This window comes from Hyperolius riggenbachi, chromosome 5 (genome assembly GCF_040937935.1).
Source record: "Hyperolius riggenbachi isolate aHypRig1 chromosome 5, aHypRig1.pri, whole genome shotgun sequence".
NCBI lineage: Eukaryota > Metazoa > Chordata > Amphibia > Anura > Hyperoliidae > Hyperolius > Hyperolius riggenbachi.
In genome coordinates, this window is record NC_090650.1 from 20,561,320 (window position 1) to 20,587,941 (window position 26,622).

Here is a 26,622-nt window from a genome sequence, read left to right on the forward strand (position 1 = left end):
AATTTAGTATGAGAGTTTACCTACACCATCTGGTTATAGTATTCAGTAGGTGTTGACCCTCCTATTACATGCAGGAGGTAAAATTGGTTAGTGATTGACCAATCATAATTGAAAGTGTGTACCAGGCTTAATGCCTGGTACACGCAACGACATTTTTTCCTTCAGACCGACGGAAAAATGTCCAATCTGCTTCTAATCGAGAAAGGGATCCATTTCGTGCTTTACTAATCTCAAAATCAATCCATTTCCCTTGTGGAAATGATCAAACAATGTGAAAATTTCGGTCAATCTGATGGTCAAATGTATTAGAGGCAGAGGATCAGCAGGACAATGTGTATTGTTTCAAAGTGAATAAATATGGCAGCCCCATATCCCTCTCAGCCCAGGATTCCAGATCAACGTGGAGGGGTGTTATCTCGAATGTTCTCTTCCGAAGTTATGTAAGCAAGGACTGGGGTCAGGAAGGAGAGGAGACGGAAAGATCAGTTCTTTGGCTTGGAACTGTGTAAAACAATCTTTACAGTACATGTTTTTGTTTTTTTTATTTTAATGGACATACCATTTTGTTGTTTAATAAATAAAAATTATAATAATCCCATATTTTTGTTCCAGTGCCACCCAGATTTGTAAACAAGATGAGGAACTCCTACTTTGTGGACGGAGAAGATGCCCAGTTTACCTGCACTATCGAGGGTGCACCATATCCACAAGTGAGGTGAGTACGGCCAAGTCATCGTCTGATATTAACTGGCGATTTCAAACTGCAAGAAGTGCAGAATTTGTTTCAAACTTGAGTAGCAAAAACAAATATAAATGAATGTATTTATTTACTAGTTCATGCAATGGCTGCTCCTAGCAATGCTGTTCTATGAGCTGGGGGACTTGCTTATGTCCACAAATAATGTAATCTCTTTAAAAATGACATCTGTATGGGCAGTAAAGTGGATAGAAACAAGTTTTTAATTGTGTTATGTGCCAGAACTAATGTCTCTTTAAGATAATCTTGATTATTTTAAGGCTGATTGGGATATGCTCCGTTTCTTGTGTCCTGGATATACTTTGAACTGCTGTTTTGTTTTTGTTTTTTTAAGATTCTCTGTCATTTTACATAATGACTGGCAGAACATTCCTGTTGCATTCTTTACCGTCTGAGATCAGATGGGTGTTTGTTGAGGAGTTAATTGGACTTGCTGGTGGACAATGTCTTTGTTCTGCAGTATGAACAGACCTCATCTCTACAAAAATGTTTCCTTGGGAATTCAACGGAAGCATTAGTTCTAGTCTACAAAGAGCTCCTCTGAGAAATGTGGTCAATGGTGGTCACGTGTAACTGGCTTTCCTACTATACATTTGTTCATGAGGAACTTTACTGTATATAACTTAAGGATGAAAATGTCCTATATTTACAATATTCATTGATAAAGTGTTTGGCTAGTGTAACGATCGTGGAATTCTCTCCGTGATCAGCGCACAAGACGTGCGCTGACACTGCGGAAATCCTCCACAAGCGTGTAATTTGCGGGAACCCAGCAAAAGGTCCAATGCACCTGTAGAGGGAAATTCCTGTCGGCAGGTGGAGCTGTGGAGTGCAGAGGAACCGCTCCTCTGCCCTGCCACAGACGCAAGACAGGAATTGTACGAAGGGAAGAAACGCAGGGCAAGATAGCCCTGAAAGAGAGAGATCAAAGCGACAGAGGGTATGTGTGTCCACCAAACTAGTCGCCCCCCTGCGACGATGAACACACAACCATGAAGACAAAGTGAGAAGGCAATCGCCAGAGATGGCGATTGCTAACAGCGACACAAGACCGAATAAGCACAGATGAGGAATGTATGTATGTCCACCAATCTAGCCGCCAACCTGCGACGGTGGACACACAACAGAAGAAACCAAGTGAGAACGCAGTCGCAAGAGAAGCGATTGCGGAAGAGAATGAGCACAGGGACAGATTGTATGTGTGTGCACCAATCTAGTCGCCAACCCGCGACGGTGCATAACAACAGCAGGTATGAAGTAGGAACGCAATCGCGAGAGAGGCGATTGCCAGAAGTGACACAAGGCTACAGCAAGGCAGAGCACGAGAGTAGCAAAGGCACAGCAAATCATACAATGAGGAGATAAGGAAAATAACAAACGCTCGCTAAACGCGAACACCACACTCATTCGCAACAGTGCACGCGTTTATGCGCGGTCTCCGCGTGTTAAGCACAACAGAGACAAGCACGCCTAACTAACCACCGACAGACAAACATGAAACAGAGGACGCGATCGCTTGCTTAACGGTTACCTCGCCGAGCCTCCAGCAAGCGTTTCGAATCAGACAAGACAGATACACGAAAACAGGAACAAGCGAGAGATAGGATCCACAGCACTAGCGCAAGAGGCTAGTACGATCCAGGATAGAAGGATTCACAGCACTAGCGCAAGAGGCTAGTGCGATCCAGGAAGACAGATCAGAAGGGGCTACCAGTAACAACCGCTGTTTCGGTTAGCACCCAGACACACAGAACGATTTCCTGTCGACCACCGCTGGGACAGGACAATCGCAACAGACAAACAAAACAGATATGCAATCCTAACTGCACTAGGGAAACTGCCTAGTGTAGTTCCAGGAATTACTCTAAGCTAATCTTCAACAATGAGCAAGGCTGACACTCCAGGCGAGTGTTACACAGGAACTAACTCTTATGACCAGCAAAGGACTCTGGGAAACATAGCTCTTTATACTGCCAGTCATCAAAGGAGGCAGGTAAGGGATTTGCATAACGAGTGTATGCAAATTCCTCAGCAGCAGAACAGACCAGAAACTTGTAATGGAAAAACAGGTCTCTCTTGCAGAGACCTGCAGCCCACAGACTAGAGGAATGGTCAAACAGCTGTCTGCCAGTGCATCCAGCTGAGCGGATCATTACAGCTAGTGTTTGCCCATGATAACATATTTTCTCACAATTATTTACATTTTTGAATTTATCAGAGATGCCTGCATCTTTACTGCTGGCAAGGTGAATCGCTGTAAAATGTTGAAGTAATTGGATCATAAATTGGATAATTACCTCTCTAGCTCCACCGTCATGAAGTTGCCCAGCCTATTCCTGCTCTGCTCTACTCCTGCTAAACCCTTTCTAACTCCACCTTTATGTGTCTGCCCATCCTATACCTGTTCTGCTACTGCTGGCCTGCTTCACTCTGCTTTTGCTAGACCCTCCAACTTCACCTTCATATGTCTGCCCAGCCTATTTCTGCTCCTGCTAAACCCTCTATTACTCCTCCTTCATTTCATGTGTCTGCCCAGCCTATTCCTGTTCTGCTACTGTTGGCCTGCTTCACTCTGCTCGTGTTAAACCCTCTAACTCCACCTTAATATGTCTGCCCAGCCTATTACTGTTCTGCTCCCGCTAAACTTTCCGAATCCACCTTCATGTGTCTGCCCAGCCTATTCCTGTTCTGCTACTGTTGGCCTGCTTCACTCTGCTCCTGCTAAACCCTCTAACTCCACCTTAATGTGTCTGCCCAGCCTATTTCTGCTCTGCTCCTGCTAAACTCCCAGACTCCCCCCTCATGTGTCTGTCCAGCCTAGTCCTGTTCTGCTCCCGCTAAACTTTCCGACTCCACCTTCATGTGTCTGCCAAGCCTATTCCTGTTCTGTGCTACTCCTGATAAACTCTCTCCAACTCCACCTTCATGTGTCTGCCCAGCCTATTCCTGCTCTGCTCTACTCCTGCTAAACTCTCCAACTCCACCTTCATGTGTCTGCCCAGCTGCTTCCAGCTGTACTGTTCTAATAAACTCTCAAAACCTTCTGTGTCCTCAGGTGGTATAAGGAAGGCCATCTTCTGCCAGAGTCCAACAAGTATCAGACTTTTGGTGAGCCAAGGAGTGGAACTCTTGTTTTGGTGATAAAGAATGCCACCAAGGAAGACATTGGCCATTATGAGTGTGAGGTAAGAGCCTTCTATTTGTAATTCAGATGGAATCCAACACTTCTGGGCTCTATACTGCGGGGAGCGCTGCAATCTTCTAAACTAAACCTCTTCTGGGCTGGAAGCTTTTTCCAAAGACAATGTCATAATGTTAATAGGGTGTTAGGAGGGAACATCACATTAAGATTGTCTCTTCCTGTCTGAAAATCTGACTTTAGCCAATAGTCTTATTTTTTCGAGGAGTGATTATGGAGACCAGGATGAATGAGGAGAGGTACAGACAACTATACTCCTTCATAAACCACCTTCCCCGTATCTAAATGCCGACCCTATCACCAAGCCACACCTCCCTCTTATGTGGTAAAAGAGGTGTGGCAGGCCAGCCTGCTTCCTCCTCCATCTCTTTGCTTTACGTCCCAAAGACCCCCTCACCACTTTGAACATAATTATGTAGAGGGGAGCTGAGAGGAAGGCACTGCAAGAGGCCTAGACCACTGCTATAGTCGCTTCTCCAGAAACCAACAAGATAACACCCAGAAGCCAATGTGGGACATTGGTGGAATTCTAGAGGCCTTTGTCAGTATAAAGGAATGTTTTAAGAGTTGGAGGGCCCTTTTTAGTGTTAGGTGTGGGGAGGCTGTAAGGAAAAGAATGCTTTCTCGGGGGATGGGGTTTTAACCAAGTAACCACTAAGGGGTTGTTTCCCCCCATGGACCAGAGCAGTTTTCACATTTCAGCGCTCCTCCATTTCATTCGGCAATAACTTTATCACTACTCACCACAACTAAATGATTTATCTTGGTTTTTTTTCACCACCAATTAGGCTTTCTTTGGGTAGTTCATTTTGCTATGAATTATTTTATTCTAAATGCATTTTAACAGGAATAATAAGTAAAAATGATAAAAATCCTTATTTCTCTCTTTTTGGCCATTATCATTTTTAAATAAACATGCTAATGTGGATAAAACCCACACATTTTATTTGCCCATTTGTCTTGGTTATTACAGCGTTTAAATTATGTCCCTAGTACAATGTATGGCGATAATAGTTTATCTGGAAATAAAGGGGTATTTTTAAGGGTTTTTTCGTCACTAATTACAAGCGCTTACTTGCTACATTAACAGTAATATACACAGATGACATACATATTAAAAAAATTTGAGCCCCTAAGGTAACGATTTATGTATTTTTTTAAATGTCTGTGTGTGTGTGTGTGTGTGTGTGTGTGTGTGTGTGTGTGTGTGTGTGTGTGTGTGTGTGTGTGTGTGTGTGTGTGTGTGTGTGTGTGTGTGTGTGGTGTGTGTGTATAGGGTGTGTGTATGTGTGTGTATGTGTATGTGTGTGTGTGTGTGTGTGTGTGTGTGTGTATAGGGTGTGTGTGTATAGGGTGTGTGGGGTGTGTGTGTATAGTGTGTGTATAGGGTGTGTGTGTGTGTGTGTGTGTGTGTGTGTGTGTGTGTGTGTGTGTGTGTGTGTGTGTGTGTGTGTATAGGGTGTGTGTGTGTGTATAGGGTGTGTGTGTGTGTATACAAATGTTTTATTTTGGTAACGAAGGGTGGATGTAACTATGTGTGGGAGAGGTCATTGATCACAGGCACTTTAACCTCCTATTCCTATTCACTAATCAGTGTACTAATGGGCGGCAATGAGAACACTCATGAAAGTGCGTACGTGCGCGAGCGGTGGGCGATTACGGCAACAGACTTATATATACGCCCCTGGGACTTTAGGTAAAGTCCCGTAGGTCGTAGATACACTGCTGCGGTAACAATAACTACAGTAGTTAACTTATTTTGAAAGTTTCATGCTATCTTATTTATCTCCATGGCCTGTAAGTGTCATTCCTATATGTTGTATGTCGTCTGCAGCTGGTGAACAGACTGGGGTCCTCTCAAAGCGGAGCTGATCTGACCTTCCAGACGGCTGCAATGCTGGCCCAGGAGAGGAGGGGAGACCAGACCATCACCATAGAAGGTAAAAGGAACTTCACCTACAGAAGCTGAGAACATTTCCACTGTCACTTGCTGCCATGTAAAATGTACTATTCAAGCTTCCCACTCGTTTCTATTTGTTCTGTCTGTTAATTCACTGAAAAATGAGTGCTTTATGACTGTTCTCAGTTTACATTGCCAATTACTGAAGTGTATGCAAATTATTTTGAGAATGCAGCTTATTCATTCGCTAGAGACCAGCGACATCACTGAGAATGCAGCCTATCCATTCACTAGAAACCAGTGACATCACTGAGAATGCAGCCTATCCATTTACTAGAGACCAGTGACATCACTGAGAATGCAGCCTATTCATTCGTTAGAGACCAGTGACATCACTGAGGATGCAGCCTACCCATTCACTAGAAACCAGTGACATCACTGAGGATGCAGCCTATCCATTCACTAGAGGCCAGTGACATCACTGAGAATGCAGCCTATGTATTCACTGGAGACCAGTGACATCACTGAGAATGCAGCCTATCCATTCACTAGAGACCAGTGACACCACTGAGAATGCAGCCTATCCATTCACTAGAGACCAGTGACGTCACTGAGAATGCAGCCTATCCTTTCACTGGCGACCAGTGACATCACTGAGAATGCAGCCTATCCATTCACTAGAGAGCAGTGACATCACTGAGGATGCAGCCTATCCACTCACTAGAGGCCACGGAGACACTGTCCTCTCATGCTGTGAGCGGCAGGTGTTGTACGCTTGACAGTTCAGCACCAGCCAATCACAGCACAAGTGCATAATGTCTGTCTCTGTGGCTTCACTACTTTGGGCGTCTGACCTTGATCTACCAAGCAGTCCTTGGTGGTCTACTGGTAGATCACAATTAATGCATTGGGCAGTGTGCATGTAATTAAGGCTCCGGGAAATTTGGGTGCAGGGTAAAGCTGAAAAAAATCTCACCCTGCTCCTGCAAAAGGCCCAGCATCATTAATTACTATTCCCTCTCCAGGCCGCCATGGACTGTGGGTTAAGATTTAATTTGGCTGTCAGTTATTGCTGGCGGCTGAATTACGCTGTTTTTATCGTAATTTGGGCTCCGTCTCTTGACAGCGCACAAATTACTGCCTGAGCACCGCTGTAGCCGTAATTTCCATTATGGCCTATGGCAGCGCCTGGTGCGCCCAAATTTCCAGCAATGTTTTTGCAATGGGCGCGCCTCTTCTGGAACATACAGAGTATCTAGCATCCATTCACTAAAGACCAGCAACGTCCCTGAGACTGAATCCTCTCCACTCACTAGTGATAAATGTGTTCCTCAGCGTCGGTAAAACTACATTCTCGTGAACTTGTGAAGTATTTGATATAGATATGGCTTCATTGTGCTTTTGTCTGGGATTTTCTACTTGGTGTATAAGAAGGTTGTTCAAAGCAAATGTCATCATTTCTTAAGACTATAGTATGTGTGTCTGGTGGTGGATCTTCTGTCCTCATCCAGAGGCATAAGGAACCTCTCTGCTGTCGTTGGCGGTTTAAACCTTCTAAGCTGCATTTTGCAGGATGTTCTACACTGATGGTTACAGTAATAGAGATAATACATTACAGCATCTTGTGGATTCTTCTCGTATCTCTTATGGGTTACTTTACTGGTCCTTGAGAACAAGAGTGAGATGGGTGTGAAAACAGAGCAAACAAATGACTTTGTACAATGAAGAGATGAACCTCAGGCTAGTATGTACAGCTTTTGTACTTCATCCAAGCCAGCGGCATAGCTAGAAACTGTGGGGTCCCGTAGCAACATTTTCATGGGGCCTTCAGAACTAGACACTCTTGAGCAATGCCACCTGCCCCTACCCTATGGATATGAGTTGATTGGGCAATTTATAGTCCCGTGCAATGTACAGTCCTTGGGCTAATAGACAAAATCAGATCGTGAAGAAACAAAGGAAAGTTACTAGTGAACACATAAAGTACCATCTGGCCATCCCTCTGCTCCAGGACCCCATAGCAGTTGCTATAACTGCTATGGCTTTTGCTACGCCCCTGACCCAAGCCAAACACTGAGTTCAGTTATTCTTTCAAACTCTGAGTTCAGAAAATAAAACCAGAAACCATTCTCTATCTCTAATATAATCAAAAGTTATCTTATTTATCAGCTAATAAATTACTTTCTCAATCTTCTCGAGTCTTCAGTCTGAAACCAAAACATTTCCATGGACTCCATCAAAATCACATATACCTCATAGTTATAAAGGTGTCCGCAGTTTTATACAATGAAAATATATTATTTTAGGCAATTTGATAAAAAAATGATTGGCTGTACAGAAAGATCTAAACCCTTTTTTTTTTTTTTTTTTTTTAATTCGAGCGAGAGATCTGATTGAATGTCCCATTTTTTTCAATAAAACTTGATCGGGAGTGGTGGAAATTTCTGTACAATTTTTCAGGAGATTGAATGGTGCAGGATAGATTTTCAGGTTCTTGATTTATTGACCCAAACAATTGTATCAGAGTCATTTTTTTCATAATTTCATATTTTCAGTCATTTTTTTTCATAATTTGGGAAAAAATTAACGTGTGATTCATTGTTACAATCAATGAAATTAAAAATAAATATGAAAACTTGTATCGTGTGGCCACCTTAAAGCAAACCCGAGCCTAAGCTCTGGTGAAAAATCACATACCTGTATTTTCCGCTGTATAAGACGCTCCAGAATATAAGACGCACCCAGGTTTAGAGGGCAAAAAACAGGGAAGAAAATAAACTAAACCTGGTGCGTCCATGTTCCATCAGCGTCTTGTACATGTCCTCCCCTATATGGTGTCACCCATGTTTCCTCCTATGTCCCATTCTGTATCCACCATGTCTCCCCATGTGTCCTTCTGTCTCCCCCATGTGTTATCCTGTCTCCCTCATGCCTCCTCCTGTCTCCCTCATGCCACCTCCTGTCTCCCGGGGCCCCCCGTGCAAGCAGCGGCTAACCTCATCAATATGCCCACGGAGATTGAAGACATCCAGCTTCTCCGTGAGGCTTCCTCTAGTGCCAGCTGCTAATGACGCATTGTTGATGCGTCATTAGCAGCCGACACTAGAGGAAGCTGCACTGGTAAGCCTGATGTCTTCAATCTCCACGGACATGTTGGTGAGGTAAGCTGCTGCTTGCACGGGGGGCCCTGGAGACTCAAAGAGGAGGGAGGAGAGGCAAGCGGGGGGTGGGGGGAGACAGTCACAGCAGGGACAAAGGCAGGGAATCCCTGATGGCAGAGGGTCGGCAGTTCGTATCAGCAGGCCTTCGGAAGTCGGGGATTCCCTGCCTTTACCGTATAAGGTGCAGGGACTTTTTCTACCTATTTTTTTATACGGTGGAAAATATGGTACTTATCCAAGGAGAGGGAAACCTCTGAATCCTCCAGAGGCTTCCCATGGTGTCCTCGCGGTCTTCCGTCACTGCTTGGGACCCTCCAGAACATTGTGTTCCTCTTCTGGCATAAGCACAGCCATCTTGAAGCCATGCAGGCATGGGCGTGGCTGCGCAGTAGCGCAGAGCCGCTGCACAGATGCAGTATGACTGCTCTCATGCTCGCAGAAGAGCGTCGCCCTGATTAGATTTCCGACAAGCCCTTATAGGTATTATTGGAGGGTCCTCAAGCGGCAATGGGGGACTGGAGGACAAGAAGCTTCCATCTTCTTAGGTGATTTTTGAGCTTTGACTCAGGTACACTTTAAAAGACCTTCAACTCTTTAAAAGAAACATTTTTAGACTTGTGTTTCTTAAAAATCAGGATCAGAATCTTCTATATTCAAATCTTTAAAAATAATGTTTTTACCAACCCGAAATCTAATGAATCTTGTCTGTATAGAATGTTCCGATTGATTGCATTTGCTTACTGTTTAAATGTATATTCTTATATCTGCGCCAGAGATACAATAAGTCCTGTCAGCTGCCAAGAGGCTAAAAAGTCCTCAGAAAGACTCCTAATTGCAAACTCTTCAATACACCTCAGCGCTACAGGACATTCTTCACAGTTGTTGCCATCACTAAACACCCTTTAAAGTGCAGGCTTACCGGATCTAGGTCAGACCCAAATTATAAGGTCTCATGCGCTCAGTCAAAAACCTCTACGATCACCACCGCATCCACGTTCCTCCCAGATCCTCAACAGTCATCTCTTTTTTAAATGCCTGTTGCTCTCAACATATGGTATATGACATAAAACCAAAAAACAGATCTAAGCGTATACTGAGCCCCTGATGACGCAGACGCAAAACCGGTTGGGCCTACGGATGATAGATAAAGACAGCACTCCAGAGGAGATTGGAATTATATGCGAGAATACTTCATGGGTCGCTGTCGGAAGGGCCCAGAAGTGAGTATCTGAGAATATGCTGGATTTGTGTTTTATAAGGATGTGCAATAAATGTACTGGTTTTTAAATGGTATTCGCTTAGATCTGTTTTTTTGGTTTTATGTCATATACCATATGTTGAGAGCAACAGGCATTTAAAGAAGAGGTGACTATTGGGGATCTGGGAGGAACGTGGATGCGGTGGTGATCGTAGAGGTTTTTGACTCAGTGCATGAGACCTTATAATTTGGGTCTGACATAGATCCGGTAAGCCTGCACTTTAAAGGGTGTTTGGTGATGGCAACAACTGTGAAGAATGTCCTGTAGCACTGAGGTGTATTGAAGAGTTTACTGTTTATATGGCCCAGACCTCAGAAGAGTCCAGAAGCTCCCACCAATTGTATCACCATGTTACTCTTGTTCTGTTGAGCGTTATCTGAATTAGTGGTTCGGAGCAGGAAAGAGAGACTGAGAGTAAAACAGTTGAAGTTTTGATGTAGTAGGACACTTCAGCTATACTTGCTGCTCTCATTAGCAGGGCCAGATTTGTCGTTTTTACCGCCCAAGGCCACTATCACCAGCCACCCCCTTGCCAACCCTCCTCACAAACACACACTTTTATTGGTCCCGGATATCAAGGTATTTAAGTCATACAATTTGCATATGTCCTTGTCTCTCTCCGCTCCTCATCTGCTGCAGCTCCAAGCCCCTGCTCTGTTCAGTCTCTTATCAGTGGGCACACTGTTTTTATTAATTCTTCTTCAGGGGGTCACTCTCTTTACACCTACACCCTGAAGTTTCTCTGACCTATCAGCAGCGCTGAGCCACATATGACGTGATGCAACAAACTTGCCTGCCTCTTCACAGCTTTGATAGGTTGGGGCTAGGTGGAGGGCGGAGTCAGACTCTAAGAGCAGCCGGCAGCAGTGTTGATAGCTTAGGTCACAGGCTGTAAGCTTCCCCATTGGCTGCCACTTCATCCCAGACCTAGCTGTCTGTAGCTTCCTGCCGTGATCACGTGCAGACGCTGTGGAGGAAGCAAGGCGGCCATGCACTGGGTCTGGGAGAAAGTTTGTAGCCGAGTGCACAGACAGCCTGGCATTAGGAATAGTCGGTGCTTTCCCATGGGGTCCACATATTTGGCAGTTTAACTACCGGAATGTGCCAGTCTGCTGCCCGCCCCTTGCTTCCTGGTGCCCTAGGCCATGGCCTTTTCAGCCTTGCCTCAAATCTGGCCGTACTCATTAGCACTTGTGGAATGTATGTTAGCTTTTTTTAGTGATAACTGATTTCTCTCCGTGTGTCTTGTGCGTGGAGGCTTGACAAACATACACTGCTCCGTGTTGAACAATGTTGGCACGTGCATATGACTGTATGTCATGCAGCTTGTTTCTGTAGCTCCTGTCTGCGTTGAGTCCGTTTTACCCATTCAGAGCTTTGCGGTATGCTTTCCGTCCACCTGACTACGATATTTCAGTGTATGACGGATACTGGACGGTCGAGCCACTTGATGTTGGACATTCGCCACACAATTTGAATTCCAGTATCTAGTTGAATTCTATCACAGGTTAAAGGGGGGACTATGGCGAAAAATTGTAAAATTTAAAATATGAGCAAACATATACAAATAAGTAGTACGTTTTTTACAGAGTAAAATGAGCCATAAATTACTTTTCTCCTATGTTGCTGTCACTTACAGTAGGTAGTAGAAATCTGACAGAAGTAAGAGGTTTTGGACTAGTCCATCTCTTTATAGGGGATTCTCAGGGATTTATTTATTTTCAAAAGCACTCAGTGAATAGCAGTTGCTCCATCCAACTGCCAAAAAAATTGTGTAGCAAGCAGGGAAGCTGGCCAGCGTCATTGGTTAAATCCTTTTTAGGGAATATATAAAGAATAAAAGCCTTGCTGAGAATCCCCTATGAAGAGATGGACTAGTCCAAAACCTGTCACTTTTGTCAGATTTCTACTACCTACTGTTAGTGAAAGCAACATAGGAGAAAAGTAATTTATGGCTCATTTTACTCTGGAAAAAAACATACTTCTTATTTGTCTGTTTGCACATATTTTGCATTTTACAATGTTTCGCCATAGTGCCCCTTTAAATCCCTCTTTCTTATCTCAAAAAGTTTGGAGGTATGGTTCATTAAGGTGAAAACAATCTTGACATGAAGAGGATAATAATGCAATTTTTTTTATAACATCTTACTTTCTTCAATTCCCATAATCCTCTTGCTTACTGCTGTGCAGAAACATTTTCCTTTGCTGATATCAATTAGATGAAATCTTGCGCTGTTTAGTACCGTTTTTCTCAAACTTCAGCCACAATATAATATCTTTATGGGCTCACTTTGAGTGAGGAGTGTGAGGCGTGTGCAAATATAACAGCTCAGAATTCTTCTAAAAAAAACTACTAACATTTCAAAATCAAATTGTTCCCCAGATGGTCAAATCTTTGTTAGGACTGACTGTAGCTTTTTCCCTTGAGTGTGGATTATCCCAGCTCCCTCTGTGCGCAGCCCCCTAAGCACTGTTTATGAGTAGAGGCTGATGCTAAGGATTTTGTCTTGCATGCAAATATTATTATGCACATTGTACGCAACTTGGAACTGCACAGTAGCATACGGTAACTACCGGAGGAGCAGCCCATGCAGTTGCAGGTGTAATAGGGGGGCCAGGGGTCATGGGGGGGCTTGTCTCTTCCAGGGGTGGACCTACTTTGAAGCAACCTGAATCACATAATTCAGGCGGCAGAATCTAGGGGGCGGCGTTTGGACAAACAGGGCCGCCTGACGCGTCCACGTCATTGGGAGCTGCGACGAGGGACACAAATGATTTCTATGGGCTGGAAGAAGCCCCAGGTAAGTAAATGCGGATTTTAATTGCTCACCTATATCTTTTAACTCAAAAAGTTGGGAGGTATGGAACTTGTTAGTTGGGGTGGTGGCTGCATTAAGCACACTTGTTGGAAAGGGGTAAAGGGGAAGTTATTCAGGCCACACATGCTAATGAAAGGGGGTGAGTGGGGGGAGGGGTAGTCATGTTGGGAGTATTAGCCACACCTGCTATGGGCTAAGGTGGCTATACTTAGATGCTTAATGGTAGCCCCCGAGGCCTCTGCCATTGCGAGAGGGCCTGGTGGCCAAGAGGGGGCCCTTTCCTGCAGTGATTTGAAGAGTAGCGACAAAAGAGCATCGAACTTTACCATTTCCAGTGGCAGGACAGGTCCTCTTTCCTCTGCATCACAGCCGAGAGCCATGCCGCCCAGAGAGAATGCGTTGGTTCTGGTGGAGGGGATGGGGGGGTTAGGGTCTTGCTGGGGAGTTCAGCAAAGTGTAGTTACACTTTTAAAGGATACCCGAGGTGACATGTGACATGATGAGATAGACATGTGTTTGTACAGTGCCTAGCACACTAATAACTAGGATGTGTTCCTTTTTTTCTTTCTCTGTCTGAAAGAGTTAAATATCAGGTATGTAAGTGGCTGACTCAGAAAGGAAGTGACTACAGCGTGACCCTCACTAATAAAAATCCCCCTTTTTATCTCTTTCCTGCTCTCAGAAGCCATTTTCTGCTAGGAAATTGTTTTATAGTTGGAATTTCTTATCAGTGAGGGTCACACTGTAGTCACTTCCTGTCTGAGCCAGGACTGAGTCAGCCACTTACATATTTAACTCTTTCAGGCAGAGAAAGTAAAAAAGGAACACAGCATAGTTATTTGTGTGCTTGGCACTGTACATACACATGTCTATCTCATCATGTCCCATGTCACCTCGGGTATCCTTTAAGGGTTCATCAGACTTCTGCTGGGGGGAGGGGAAGGGAGGCGTGGTTTGTAGTTATACCCCTGGGATGCCAACAGTGCAGCTTTCTCACTTGTTCCCCATTAATGCTGATGATAAAGTAGCTGCAGGTTGTGCTGATCCATGCTTTGCATATCTGCTACTAACATCTTCTCCATCACATCCACATTGTTCTCAATTGTTTGTCTGCACTGCTGTGTCAGCGTCATTGCTTCAAAAAAAGCTAATTCTAGGTACACACTATGAGATTTTCTGGCAGATCGATTATTTCCAACATGTCCGATCTGATTTACGATCGATTTCCGAGCATTTTCCGATCGATCTCCTATTGAAGTGAATGGAAAACGGTCTGAAATTGATTGGAAAATGCTTGGAAATCGATCGTAATCGATCTGACAGTAAATCTGTCAGAAAATCCCATAGTGTGTACCCAGCATAAAACCACTAGGGGTCCCCTGCGTGGGATATTTATAGTGATTGTTGCTGATAATATTTTATAATTTCTTCAATAAAACTTTTAAAACTAAAACCATTAGAGGTTATTTCCACTGTCAGCCGTGGCCATTTCCGATTCCGCCGCAGCTCCCGTTCTGCTGGTTAGCCACAGCCGAAATCACTAAGCTGTGACATCCACGGCTATTGTGATTCAGCTGTGCAATGTATAAATCTGCAGCATGCTGTTCAGATTCGCATTGAAGTGCCACCTGGACGGCAAGCCATGCTACAGACAGCTCGCGTGCGGGGAAACGCTGCGAACCTGTCAGAGCTGGGACAAGGTCCTCCAGCACCCAAGGCTGAGACACCAAAGTGCGCCCCTCCATCCCTCCCACTCAAGCCGTCATACACTGATTGCTATTAGACTAAGAGGTGCCCCAGGGCATCATCAAGCTGGGACCCGGCACTGACGTCACAGCGAGCGGGGATGCCGTCCAGAGCGGAGGGGGAATGGCAGGGAGGTGAGTGGATCCTCTCGTTTCCCCCCTACCGCCGCAGCTCTTACTGGTGATCACTACGATCCGCCAGCGATCGTAGTGATCACGTGATCAGCAGCCATATGCGAATGGCTGCTGATCACTGAGGGGAGATGTCAGCTATCATATGACAGCTTAATCTCCCCTCTCTGGTGCGCACGATCGCGTCAGGAGAGGAAACGGCGGGCGGCATGTGGCAAATCAGACAAACTTTAGTCAAACAACTGATCTGCATGCTTGTTCTGGGTCTATGGCTAAAAGTATTAGATAGGACGGCCAGGCATTGTGCATTGTTTAAAAGGAAATAAATATATCGTCCTCCATATCCCTCTCACCTCAAGTGTCCTTTTTATGATTGACAGTAGCTGTTCTAATGAAATGAGAGGAAATGCTTTTCTATTGGCTATGCCAGTGTTCTTTTTGTAATTCTTAGTAGAATGGCTCCTATGAAGCATGTGACCAGTCTGATTAGGTGATTTGATGGGACTCGGGAGTACCTTATTTGCTGTTGCCACTTCATGCAATAGCCATATATTGTGTGTTGTCATCAGGAAATCTGCAGTGTGGTTTATTAGACAGAAATACTGGTGGCCAACTGGCCATTAACAGAAGGAGCCAGAATGAACAACAACAAAAGGGCTAGAAGGGATCCTGGTGTACAGTACATTGTAGAGGATGAAACAGTGACACCTACAGGCTGGAGGCAGGAACACAACACTGTTATCATTTCATTGTTTGTGACTTGAGCTCATGTGAATGTTATCTTGTTAGAGCTGCAGCTGGTGGCATGCGTGCTTTCTCTGTCCATAGAAATTCCTCTTAATGATCTTAACATCGGTCATCTCAGCTTGTGGCGGACTCTAACCCCTGCTCTCCATACTGTTTCCTTTATAGTCACTGAACAAGACACTAAAGTGCCCAAGAAAACGGTTATCATGTAAGTGCCGCTATTCCTGTCTGTCCGTGGAGTGTGCCCTGTCTGTCTGTCCCCTGCATGGTGTCCTAACAAACTCCCAGCTAACCAGTGTGATCATACTACGAGCCTGATCTAGTACTAAGCTATCCCCGAGCTAGAGATCGATGACGACAGTAAGCAGGGGCGTGGCTAGGATCTGTAAAGATCCTGGGCACCATGGGCGGGGTCATGCAACAGAACGTGAATGTAGTCATGGATGGAGGTAAATATACATGAACTTTGCAGCGGTATAAGTAGTCCTGTCCAGCAAAACATTAGATGAAGCCCCCTCTCATTTACTACAAAAAAAATAATGCCCCCACACAAAAACATACATAAATAGGCAGCATATCCCATACATAGGCATGGTCCCCTAAACATAATTAGGCAGAGCTACTTGGCTTGCAAGCTGGGCTGGCTGGCCTGGCTTCTGTGCTGTGCTTGCTGCTGGACTGGGTGATCCTAGGCAAGTGATGGCTAACCTTGGCACTCCAGCTGTGGTAGAACTACAAGTCCCATGAGGCATTGCAATAATCTGACAGCTCTAAGCATAACTCAGGGAGGCAGAGGCATGATGGGATTTGTAGTTTTGTCACAGCTGGAGTGCCAAGGTTAGCCATCACTGTGACCTAGGCTAACCCTGGGCTGACTGGCAGTCCCCCATCCCCACACAGCATTCCCTGGTAGTCTAGTTGATCCCCCATCCCCACACAGTATTCCCTGGTATTCTAGTGGTCTGCCTATCCCCCACAGTGTTCACTGGTAGTCTTATTGGCCCTCCCATAGCATTATCTGGTCATCTAGTGCCTATCCCTATTGGTATTCCCTGGTCATCTAGTGGTCACCCCAACCCCCAATAGTATTTCCTGGTCATCTAGTGCCCCCCCCCCCCCATAGTAATCCCTTGTTCATCTAGTGGCCTCCCATAGTATTCCTGGCTGTCTAATGGTCCCCCAACCCCCAGTAGTGTTCCTTGCTTGTGCAATGTTACCCTTATAACCCCAAAGTATTACCTGGTTGTCTAGTCCCCCCCCCCCCATTACCCCATAGTGTAGCCTGGTAGTCTAGTGGTCACACAATAGTCCTGGTGGTCTAGTGGCCACTCCCCAATGTGGGTTTTGAATGTAAAAAAAATCAGTTATGAAGGTAACACATGATTTACACTAAACTTTATTGCCATGAGAATTTGCCTTGTCCAATCTCACCTTTTGGTTGGCCTTTTTAGAAAGAATGCTTCAGAAAGCCTGTCAATGCAAACATTTTCCAGGCGGGGTCACAGAACACCAATAGAGACCCAAAGGATATTTTAGACCTCTCTAAAACTAAAATTAAATGTGGTTTTTTTTTCAGGGCTTTAAGTTAATTTATTTCACGCTACAGATATTAAAGCGACTCAAGAACTAACACAAAAAGTTTTTCTAAATGAACCTACCCATAAAGGAGTTTCTAAAATAAGCATGGTGTTGGGGGAGCGGGGATTGGGAGAGCACTACTATTTACCTAGGGGGTGCTGCTCCTCTGGTCCCCCTCTCCGTTTGGGATGTGCCATCTTATCTTCAGACTGGCTGCACCGACTGCGGTTTGCATCTCCCGGCAGTGTAGTGCGCACACCGCAATGCATGCTGGGGGATAGTCCATGAATGCGAGTACAGAGAATGTACACCTACAACACTGCTGGGAGATACAAACTGCACTCGTTGAGGCCAGTCTGGAGAGAACATGGCGCATCCCAAATGGATGGGGGGGGGGGACCAGAGAAGCAGCACTCAGTAAGTAAGTAATGGGGCTCCCCCAATGGCACGCTCAGTTTAGAACCACCCTTGGGGAGGATCATTTAAAAAATCATGTACATTTGTCAAAACATCATGTACTCTGGGTCATTCACTCAAGATCCTCAGAACCCTATAACTATCATAATTTTCACTTGTTACAAAAACAAAAAACTATGGTGGTCACAACTAGAAAAAATCCCCTTAAAATGTTCACATAGCTGCCTAAGCAAGGCTTCCATTGTACATTTTACAATTAGTCCTTTCCGATCCACTGTTGGACTTGGTCCGATATTGGACCGTACCCCCCAACTCCTGATGTTGGACTGTGTCTAACAAGGAGCAATATGGCTGACGCTGGCCGCACCGCCATCAGATCTGATATGACACGGCTTCAGGGCCCTCTGTTTGAAGTGCGAGGCGGTAGAGAAGCTAGCGACTGGTCTCTGCACAGGGTATTCTCCCAATAATTGGATTGGAAAGGGTTAATTAGTTGGCTACTAATTGATTTAATTATTGGGTTTTCACAAGAGGTGGTTGTGTCATGTGACCTTTTCAACTACACCAACATCTACTCGCTTTTACTGCTGTAGTCATAACACCGCCTCCTTCTTTTGGGACTGCCCCCTGCAAACTCAGCCCCGGTCAGCCTTTCAGTTCTAAATCACAAAGTATGAATCTCTGCAAGAAATAATGATAGACCTGCAGTGAGTTGGCTGCATTTTTTTCTAATTAAATAGATTAAAATTATTTATATTTGAGTCCAGGTGAATTGCCCGGTATCCTATAAATATACTAGAGATTTACCTCTTTCCAATCCTATTCTGGTTTATGTTCAACAATGCCCTTTTCATCCATAGATCCTATGTGAGACATAGGCCTCAATTCACTAAGATCATGCTAGAGATAATAAAGCAAGAGAAAACTTACCTCCACACGTGAGAGAGTTATCTTATCTCTTCATTCCTTAAGTTACCTCTCCTGTAGTTAATTTACCTCCTCTGTAGTTAATTTACCTCCTCTGTAGTTTTTTCACACGCAGTTAATGAACAGCCTGTCTTTAACTCTGGAGTTATTTTAAGGATTGGAGAGTTAATTTAAAGACAGAAGAGTTAACTTTAGGCTTGCCTGAGGTAAAATGTTTCCTGAATACTACATGCCTTATCACCATGGTAACAACTCTAGAAGAGTTATTAAAGACAGGAGATAAGCTTAGTGAATTGAGGCCATTGTCTAACATAGGAAAACTGGCTTTCGCTAGATGGCGCTGTTGCCAGATAAAATCTGGCACAGCATCCTCCTCTTCAAATCAAAGTATCGGACTAAATCCGACATTCTGATCACTGCTGGCCCCACCCGCTGTGCTACATAATATGAATATCACGTGGCCACATTTAGGCTTGCTGTAGGTGCGCCGCTGCTGCATCTGGCCTGGTACGGCAGTCCCCTTTGTGGATCAAAGTCCAACACTTTGATCTCCCCAGAGCCACACAGTGCCACGGAGTTACAGTGCGTGAGCTGCTGCCAGCCCCTCCCCCGATGCCATGTCACTGCAGTAATTTTGTGATCACCCACATTCCACTAGGCGCACAGGAAAAAAAAAAGTGCTGGGAGGGACAGGGTTGATGCATGATGAGTCATGCTCAATCCACATACCTCTGTGCTTTGTCAGTTTCTCTCCTCGTTTGCCCCCAGTCTCTATAATCGCGTCTTGAAAATGTTGACTTTTGGCTAAAGTCAAAGTATCAGACAGGAAGAAGCAGGCTTGTGGCGATGTTTTTTTCCTTCTATTACCCTCCCATTCTCTCCCTTTCCACACCCCATCTACTCCCCTTAAGAGAAGGATGATAGGAGGGAACATTTTGCTAAGCTTGGGGGTGGGGGGGGGGGCAAAAAAGGGAACAGACAATGCACAGAGGTATATGGGTCCAGCATGAGCATACCTCAATGCTTACCTGAGGTAGCCTTGCTCAGGCCGGGTGTCCTGCAATGCACAGGGCCGGATTTCTGGCAAGGCCACATAGGCCATGGCCTAGGGCACCAGAAATTTAGGGGCGGCTCAGTGAGGGGCAGTAAAGCTATTCTATGCAGCCATCCATATCTACAAGAACAGATTTAACCTTCAAACTCCCTGTCCTGTACTTGTGTCGTCCCTGCAAGACCTGTAAGCTCTATCCTGCAGGTACACTTCAGCCTAGCTCTCATGGTGACACAATGGTTCCATCATTAATGAGATAACAAACATAACATAAAAGTTCTTAAGGAAAACATAACTTATAATCTATACGCATATTACTAAAATAGTCATCTGTGACAACTGACATCCAATGAGGGAAAGTAAGTAGAATTCTCATTGGGGCACACAGAGATAACAACCAAACAGACGGTATAGTTGGCCTTGGGCGGTGAAAAGTACAAATCCGGCCCTGGCAATGCATGAAGTTCAGTGCAGTTAATCTGATAGTCATTAAACCTAAACAGAGCCGGGACAAGGTCCTCCAGCACCCAAGTCTGAGACACCAAAGTGCGCCCCTCCATCCCTCTCACCCCAGCCGTCACACACTGATTGCTATTAGACTAAGATCCGCCCCAGGACCCCCAACACCTTAATATCTAGTTATCTGGCTTGCAGTCACTGCCATGTATCCCCTTTTCTTATTTCTCTCTGCTGCAAACACAATAGGGGAATAATAGCTGAGTGAGTTGTGCGCCCCCTCCTACACTGCGCCCTGAGGCTGGAGCCACTCTCGCCTCTGCCTCGGCCCGGGGGCCGGGCCCTGCACCTAAACTACTTTTGTTGTTATGTTTTCGGATAATCTGAACAGCAGTGTAAAATATTCCCTCATCCGTACAGCATCGTCTCCCCGCTCCAATCTTGAGGTATTCACAATTAAAAGTGAATTATGCTCATCATTGTGCAATAAATCAGCCTCATCCAGCATGGCAGCTGCAGCCCATCCATATTAATGCCAGCCTCGCCGCGAACGTACGGTGCCCAGGGTGCCGGCGGCAATGCAAATCACAGCGAGACAGAAATAGGAGTCACGCTTTGTAACACAGCAAGCCCCGTTCCCCAGCTATTTACATTAACAAATCATTTCTAGAAAAAGTGGGGCAGGTGAGAAGATCTGTCTAACGGCTTTGATTTCGCTGCGCCGGCATAAAGAGCATGGCACCATCTTGGCATTGCCGAACTAGATCTACTCAGAGAGGGCTTCCTGTTTTAAAGAAGAACTCCAGACTACAAAAAAACCCTATACCAATTTTATAAACTGTGAGAAAAGCTCAATAAAAAGCAGAGATTAACGTATACAGAGGTTACAAATCTACTTATTTTAGTATTTTATGCTAAAATAAGTAGATGCTGTTTATTTAGCCCAAAACGAACGGAGAAAAAGGTCACATTCAAATGCAGCCTGCTAGTGTGCCAAAACCTGGCCTTGGATTATGTGCACGGAGGGCTACCAGAGATGAGCAGAAATTCAGATTTTTTGCTCTACATACATGTGAAACTATGGCCCATGGGCTATATCTGGCCCTCAGAACCATCAAATCTGGCCCAAGTGGTTTCCTCACTTTGCATTATGATTGGTCCCACTCTAGATCAACAGTAAAAAGCTATATTGAGGGTTGGTAATGAACCGCACACGTTGTAGTACGTTCGCTAGCTGAGTTATTAGCATTGAGTGTAGAGTAGAGGATGCCTTTCATAGGCATTCCATAACTGTTTTAGCACATAACGTTGTAGGTCAAACATATACATACACAGAAGTCGACTTCATTCCATGATTGCGTGCATACGCCTCCCCCCCTCCCAACCCTGGCCATAAATCCACAGCTGATGGTGCATCTTCATTACACCAGAAAAGGATTAAGTTGAAATGGGATCCTAGGAAAGATAGCAGTTTTTGCCCATTGCTGATGGTCACCTGGCTTTTTAGTAAGATTTGGTGGGGGCTAGCATACAATAGGCCCCTAGACTCTTAGGCAGCTGCCTAGGGTTGTCTTGTGGATGTTCCAGCTCTGCATTACACAGACACCTGGCAGGATTGATCCCAGGGATGACTGACTTATCACATGTATAGCTATTAACCGTACGGTGCACACCAGTTTAGGATGTACATTAATGGAAGTTCATGTTGAAAATGCTTGAACAGAGGCACCAAAGTAGGATAAAACAGTGTTAAAAAACGTTTATAAAGGGAGGTTGTGGTGTACTTACCTCCTCAGCGGACAGACAAACAATTCTATTATTTAAGTCAAAAATTAACATTTATCAGAACCTCCACTTTGCAACGCATTTCGCAGGCACACTCCTGCTTCAATAGGCCAATCAACTAGAAAAACTAGGGGGGGGGGGGGGGGTGTAAGGCTCTCGTTTTTTTCCCCCTTTTACCTTTGTGTGCAAAATTAATCTAATCTCGATTCAGGTATTAAAGCATATGTGGTCACCATATAGATTACGACACAACTGCAGATGAAGTGGACAGTAATCTCTGTCAGAAAGAAAGACCACGTATACCACTAGTGACCAAATATAAAGTCACAAGCACCGTGGGCTGATAATAAATAGATGGGACTGGCCAATTTTCCACCTAACTACTCAATATTTATATACCATAAACTCACTCCAGAATATTTGGTTAGAAATATGGAAATTTCTCTGACTGCATAACAACCTTTTTATTTCGTCACAACGGCTTTGTATTCCTGAGTGTTCCGGCATGGCACAAAAAAAAGAAAGTTTACAAAACTAACACCGCTTGTTTGCGCATTCATGTGTGCATGATCTGTGTGTCTATAATAATTCATACATTTACATCATTACTAGAGAGGAGACTATAACGACAGTGGTGAAAAGTCCACGGATGAGGAGAAGAGTGTCTCCAGGAATGTCTCCTTCTCGCCGTCCTGGTCATTCTCCGGCCAGAGCCCCTAGATCTGAAACATTAACATCAGAGTCACACTTTGCCACCAGAGGCAAGCAGTCCATCTACAGAACTGAACAAGAAACCAGGAAGACCGTAGTTCCCACTCTCTTTATAACAGAACCAGAGGAGCGAGGAGCCGCTGGAAGATCTGAAGAACAAAAGTCCAGGTGGGTCGAGGTAGAAGAAATCATTGAATTCCAAGTGAAGAAGACTCCCAAACCAACACGAAAAAGAGCAACAGAGAAAGAAGAAAAGGGTTCGAGAAAGCCTACTCAGTATGGTGCTCGAGGCTCCAGAGGTTTCCCTGGTGATCCAAATACGAATAACTCTAACAATAAGCTTGTGGAGGAAACCACAGTTTCACTTTCATCATGTGGCTTATCGGAGGTTGACATCCCAACTGCAGAATATGACCTTGATGAAGAAGTAGAATTTAAGTCTGATGAAGATCCAATTTCACAATACGATCCAGAGTTAGAATCTGAGATGGTATCCCCTGATGAAGAATGTGTGGCATTTCAAATCTCTGGAGTTACTACATCGACCTTGAATACTGATACCAAAGTTGACACAGAAGAGGCAGCTGTTGAAGAGGAAGAACATGATGCAGACAAAGCAATATCTCTGGAAGTTGAAGATGTCATTATCGAGGAGCCAGAGGAGGAAGATAATGAAGAGCTAAGAAACAGAGATAAAAAGATTCTTACACGTGATGGCAAAGTTCTAACTTTAGAAGATCTTGAGGATTATGTTCCAGGTCAAGGAGAGACTTACGGATGTGATGAAAATGTTTTAAACATCGCTGAGGATGAACCATGTGAGATATCTGTCCTGCAGGCTGAAATCAGTGAACCAACCATTGGTAAGCCTGTGCTGCTGAACGTAGGAAGGCCTGTTGTTCCCAAACAAAGGCACAGTTTCTTCAGCAATTTAAAAGAAGGAATTGGAAGCATGTTCATGACTGGCTCAAGAATGAGTAGGATGAATATGACGGGATCCTCAAATGTTTCTTTCCATATGAACCAAACCAGTACAGCTGGAGCAAGTGGTGGTGCTTCATCTACCAGCCGGCCAACGTTTAACATCAAGCCTTCTTTCTGTACCGAAGTCCAGCGTCCTGTCGACAACGGACAGCCCAGCTTTAAAACAGAAGTCTCCACAAGAACCCTAAGCTATGGGACACTTGGAGAAACTGTCACGCTACACATTAGCAAAAAGGACACTTCTCAAAGTTAAGTCTAGATCACAACTTAAGAAAATGAGGAGGGGGGAGAGATTATAAAAAAGGTGGTGAAGAACTTCAGACCAGTAATAAATAAAGAAGAAGAACAGGGCAATGGACCTTTTCCAGTCTTAACGGGAACACTTAACTTAGATTTTAAAGAGTAAATATGTTGAGTAACGTAAAATGCCATTCCATACAGAATTTATGATGGTCTAAAAATGAGAACTGAGATAAAAATAAAAAACCACTAAAGCTCCAACAGTCTAACTCTCCTCTCTGTAGAGACTTGTAGACCCATGCATCGTACGGAGAATCGCTAATTTTACTTTACAACGTTCTAACATGTTTTATTCAAGCTCTCAAATAGATATTATGTTTACATTGGTACATCAACCATTGATGGTGGCAGATGATAAAATAACTGCATTGAATGCTGCCAAAATTGTAACTTGGTATGAATTAAAATGTAAGCGGAAAAAAAGGAAAACCTGTTATCTTGGACTCTCGCCATAAAGACACATGGGTTGCTCTTTGACTAATTACATTTCTGTGTCATAACTGAAGTATGTCAGAATAGATAATATCCGAGTGTCTTTGATGGATCCTACAAAAACGTCCTTGCCAAAGAGAACAACATGACTGTATCAATAATAAGATCTCTAGAACATCCGTAGTCTTGACTTTGAGGCCATCTGTAACTAGGCCATACAGTTTGCCCTCTGCATGCGCCCACACTGCATTATACAAAGCTATTGACGAAACAGGAGTTGTTTTTTAACTCGTTTTATGGAAAATAGTTTTTGCCAAGTTTGGGACGCAGAGTTCAAATTCTGGATTGAGGAAAATAGGACTTGGTGATATACAATGAGCTACGAGAAGCTCTCACGCTTGTTTATTATATAGTGAAGTCTTCTTGCTGCTGAATCTGTAGGCGTGATGTTAAACTTGTCTAGCTGTTATTTATTATTAACTCCTTTTAGCTCTGCTGTGGAAGGTGTTAAATTAAACATTGACCTCTTCAGATAGATTCTATGACAAATAAAAATGTCCAAATAAAGAAATTGGTGGTGAACCAAAATGCATCTATTTTTGTTTCTTGGGATTTATTTGTTTGTGAAATCAACAAATTGCCTTCACACCAAGGGAAATACAGGGAAATTTTCATTGGTGTAGCTACAGACCACATCTACATCGACATAAGCTCAATAATTCAGTATTGCTAACAGAAACAAAACGAGCACGCATCATTAGGCAATGAATATTGCTCTAAGTATATATAGGAAAAGGGGTTTAGGTCATAGACCTACAATTAGAACCAAGCAACAAAAGAAATAAGCAACCTCAATCAATATATATAAAATCGGATGTGTGTGTGTGTGTGTGTGTGTGTGTGTGTGTGTGTGTGTGTGTGTGTGTGTGTGTGTGTGTGTGTGTGTGTGTGTGTGTGTGTGTGTGTGTGTGTGTGTGTGTGTGTACAGTGTGTGTGTGTGTGTGTGCGTGTGTGTGTGTGTGTGTGTGTGTGTATAGTGTGTGTGTGTGTGTGTGTGTGTGTGTGTGTGTGTGTGTGTGTGTGTATGGGCCGCGATCACTCGAAAACGGCTTGACCGATTTGAACGAAACTTGGTATACAGATCCCTTACTACCTGGGATGATATGTTCTGGGGGTCTCGCGGTCCCCCTGTACACGTGGGCGGAGCTACAAACAGCAAATCAGATTTCACCCATGCAAGTTAATGGAAAAAATGTAAAAGGCTGCCATTCTCACAGTAATCAAGCCAGAGTCCCCACACTTGGCACAGTTGGTCACTTGGTGACTGAGGTTACGAATCCAGGAAAACAAAGTTCAGTAAAGTCGCATCACACCGGGAGGGATACATGGAGAACGGCACAAGACGGAAGGGGGGCAGGAGGAACCACTGGTATGTGCTTATAACTACCTACACAGTGCTGCAGTCGTTTTTACCACAACTCTTCGGTTGTGGTATCCTTTAAGAAAAGTGCAAATCCATTCCTAAACTGCTGCAGATTAAGAAGTGCTCAATGGCAGTTCTACAGATAGTGCAGGCTAGAAGTGGTTTGTGAAGGGCTCCTCCCCCCTCACTCAGAGCCTGCTGACAGCAGATGTATTGGTTACCTCAGCAACAGTAATTTCCCTCACAGATTGCACTGCCTGAGAGACCTTCCTAACCCCTCCTATTCCTAACAGTTTAAGAAGGAATCTGCACTATTTAATGATTTCTTAGGATGTCTGAGACAGTTCTGCACGGATTTCTAAATACCTACTAATATTTTGTCTCAGACATTCTTGATAAATGTCCCCCAGAGAGCTGCCATGTGATTACACTTGAAAGAATTGTGCTATAAATTAAGTTGCCAGGTGCTCCCTGAAGAATTGAGTAGGCACGCTCTTCCAGACACAAGAAATAAGTAGTCATGGGCCCCAGATAAAATAATTAAGTGGCCAGGGCCCCCCAGATGAAAGAATTAAGTAATCAGGTGTCCCAAGATACACAATTGAAGTAGCGATGTTAAAAAGCAGTTGCCACTGGATTTCAGTATTTCGTAGCCATGTGTAACTCACAAGTAGCAGTATTAAAGGATACCCGAAGTGACATGTGACATGATGAGACAGACATGTGTATGTACAGTGCCTAGCACACAAATAACTAGGCTGTGTTACTTTTTTTTCTTTCTCTGCCTGAAAGAGGTAAATATCAGGTATGTAAGTGGCTGACTCAGTCCTGACTCAGAC

General features: G+C 44.3%; 1 protein-coding gene across 16 annotated transcripts in view; it reads left to right on the top strand.

Moving 5' to 3' along the window:
• Positions 1 to 26,622, top strand: part of OBSCN (obscurin, cytoskeletal calmodulin and titin-interacting RhoGEF) — a 511,999-nt gene that overhangs the window by 378,354 nt on the left and 107,023 nt on the right. For 15 of the 16 annotated variants that reach the window (XM_068235137.1, XM_068235143.1, XM_068235140.1 and 12 more), the window contains 3 exons: positions 613 to 715; positions 3,813 to 3,942; positions 5,791 to 5,896. In XM_068235137.1, coding sequence (XP_068091238.1) covers positions 613 to 715; positions 3,813 to 3,942; positions 5,791 to 5,896 — 339 coding nt within the window. Of the gene's footprint in view, positions 1 to 612; positions 716 to 3,812; positions 3,943 to 5,790; positions 5,897 to 15,884; positions 15,928 to 22,545; positions 24,957 to 26,622 lie in introns of those variants that run through there. The other variant, XM_068235154.1, reaches the window with a different exon arrangement.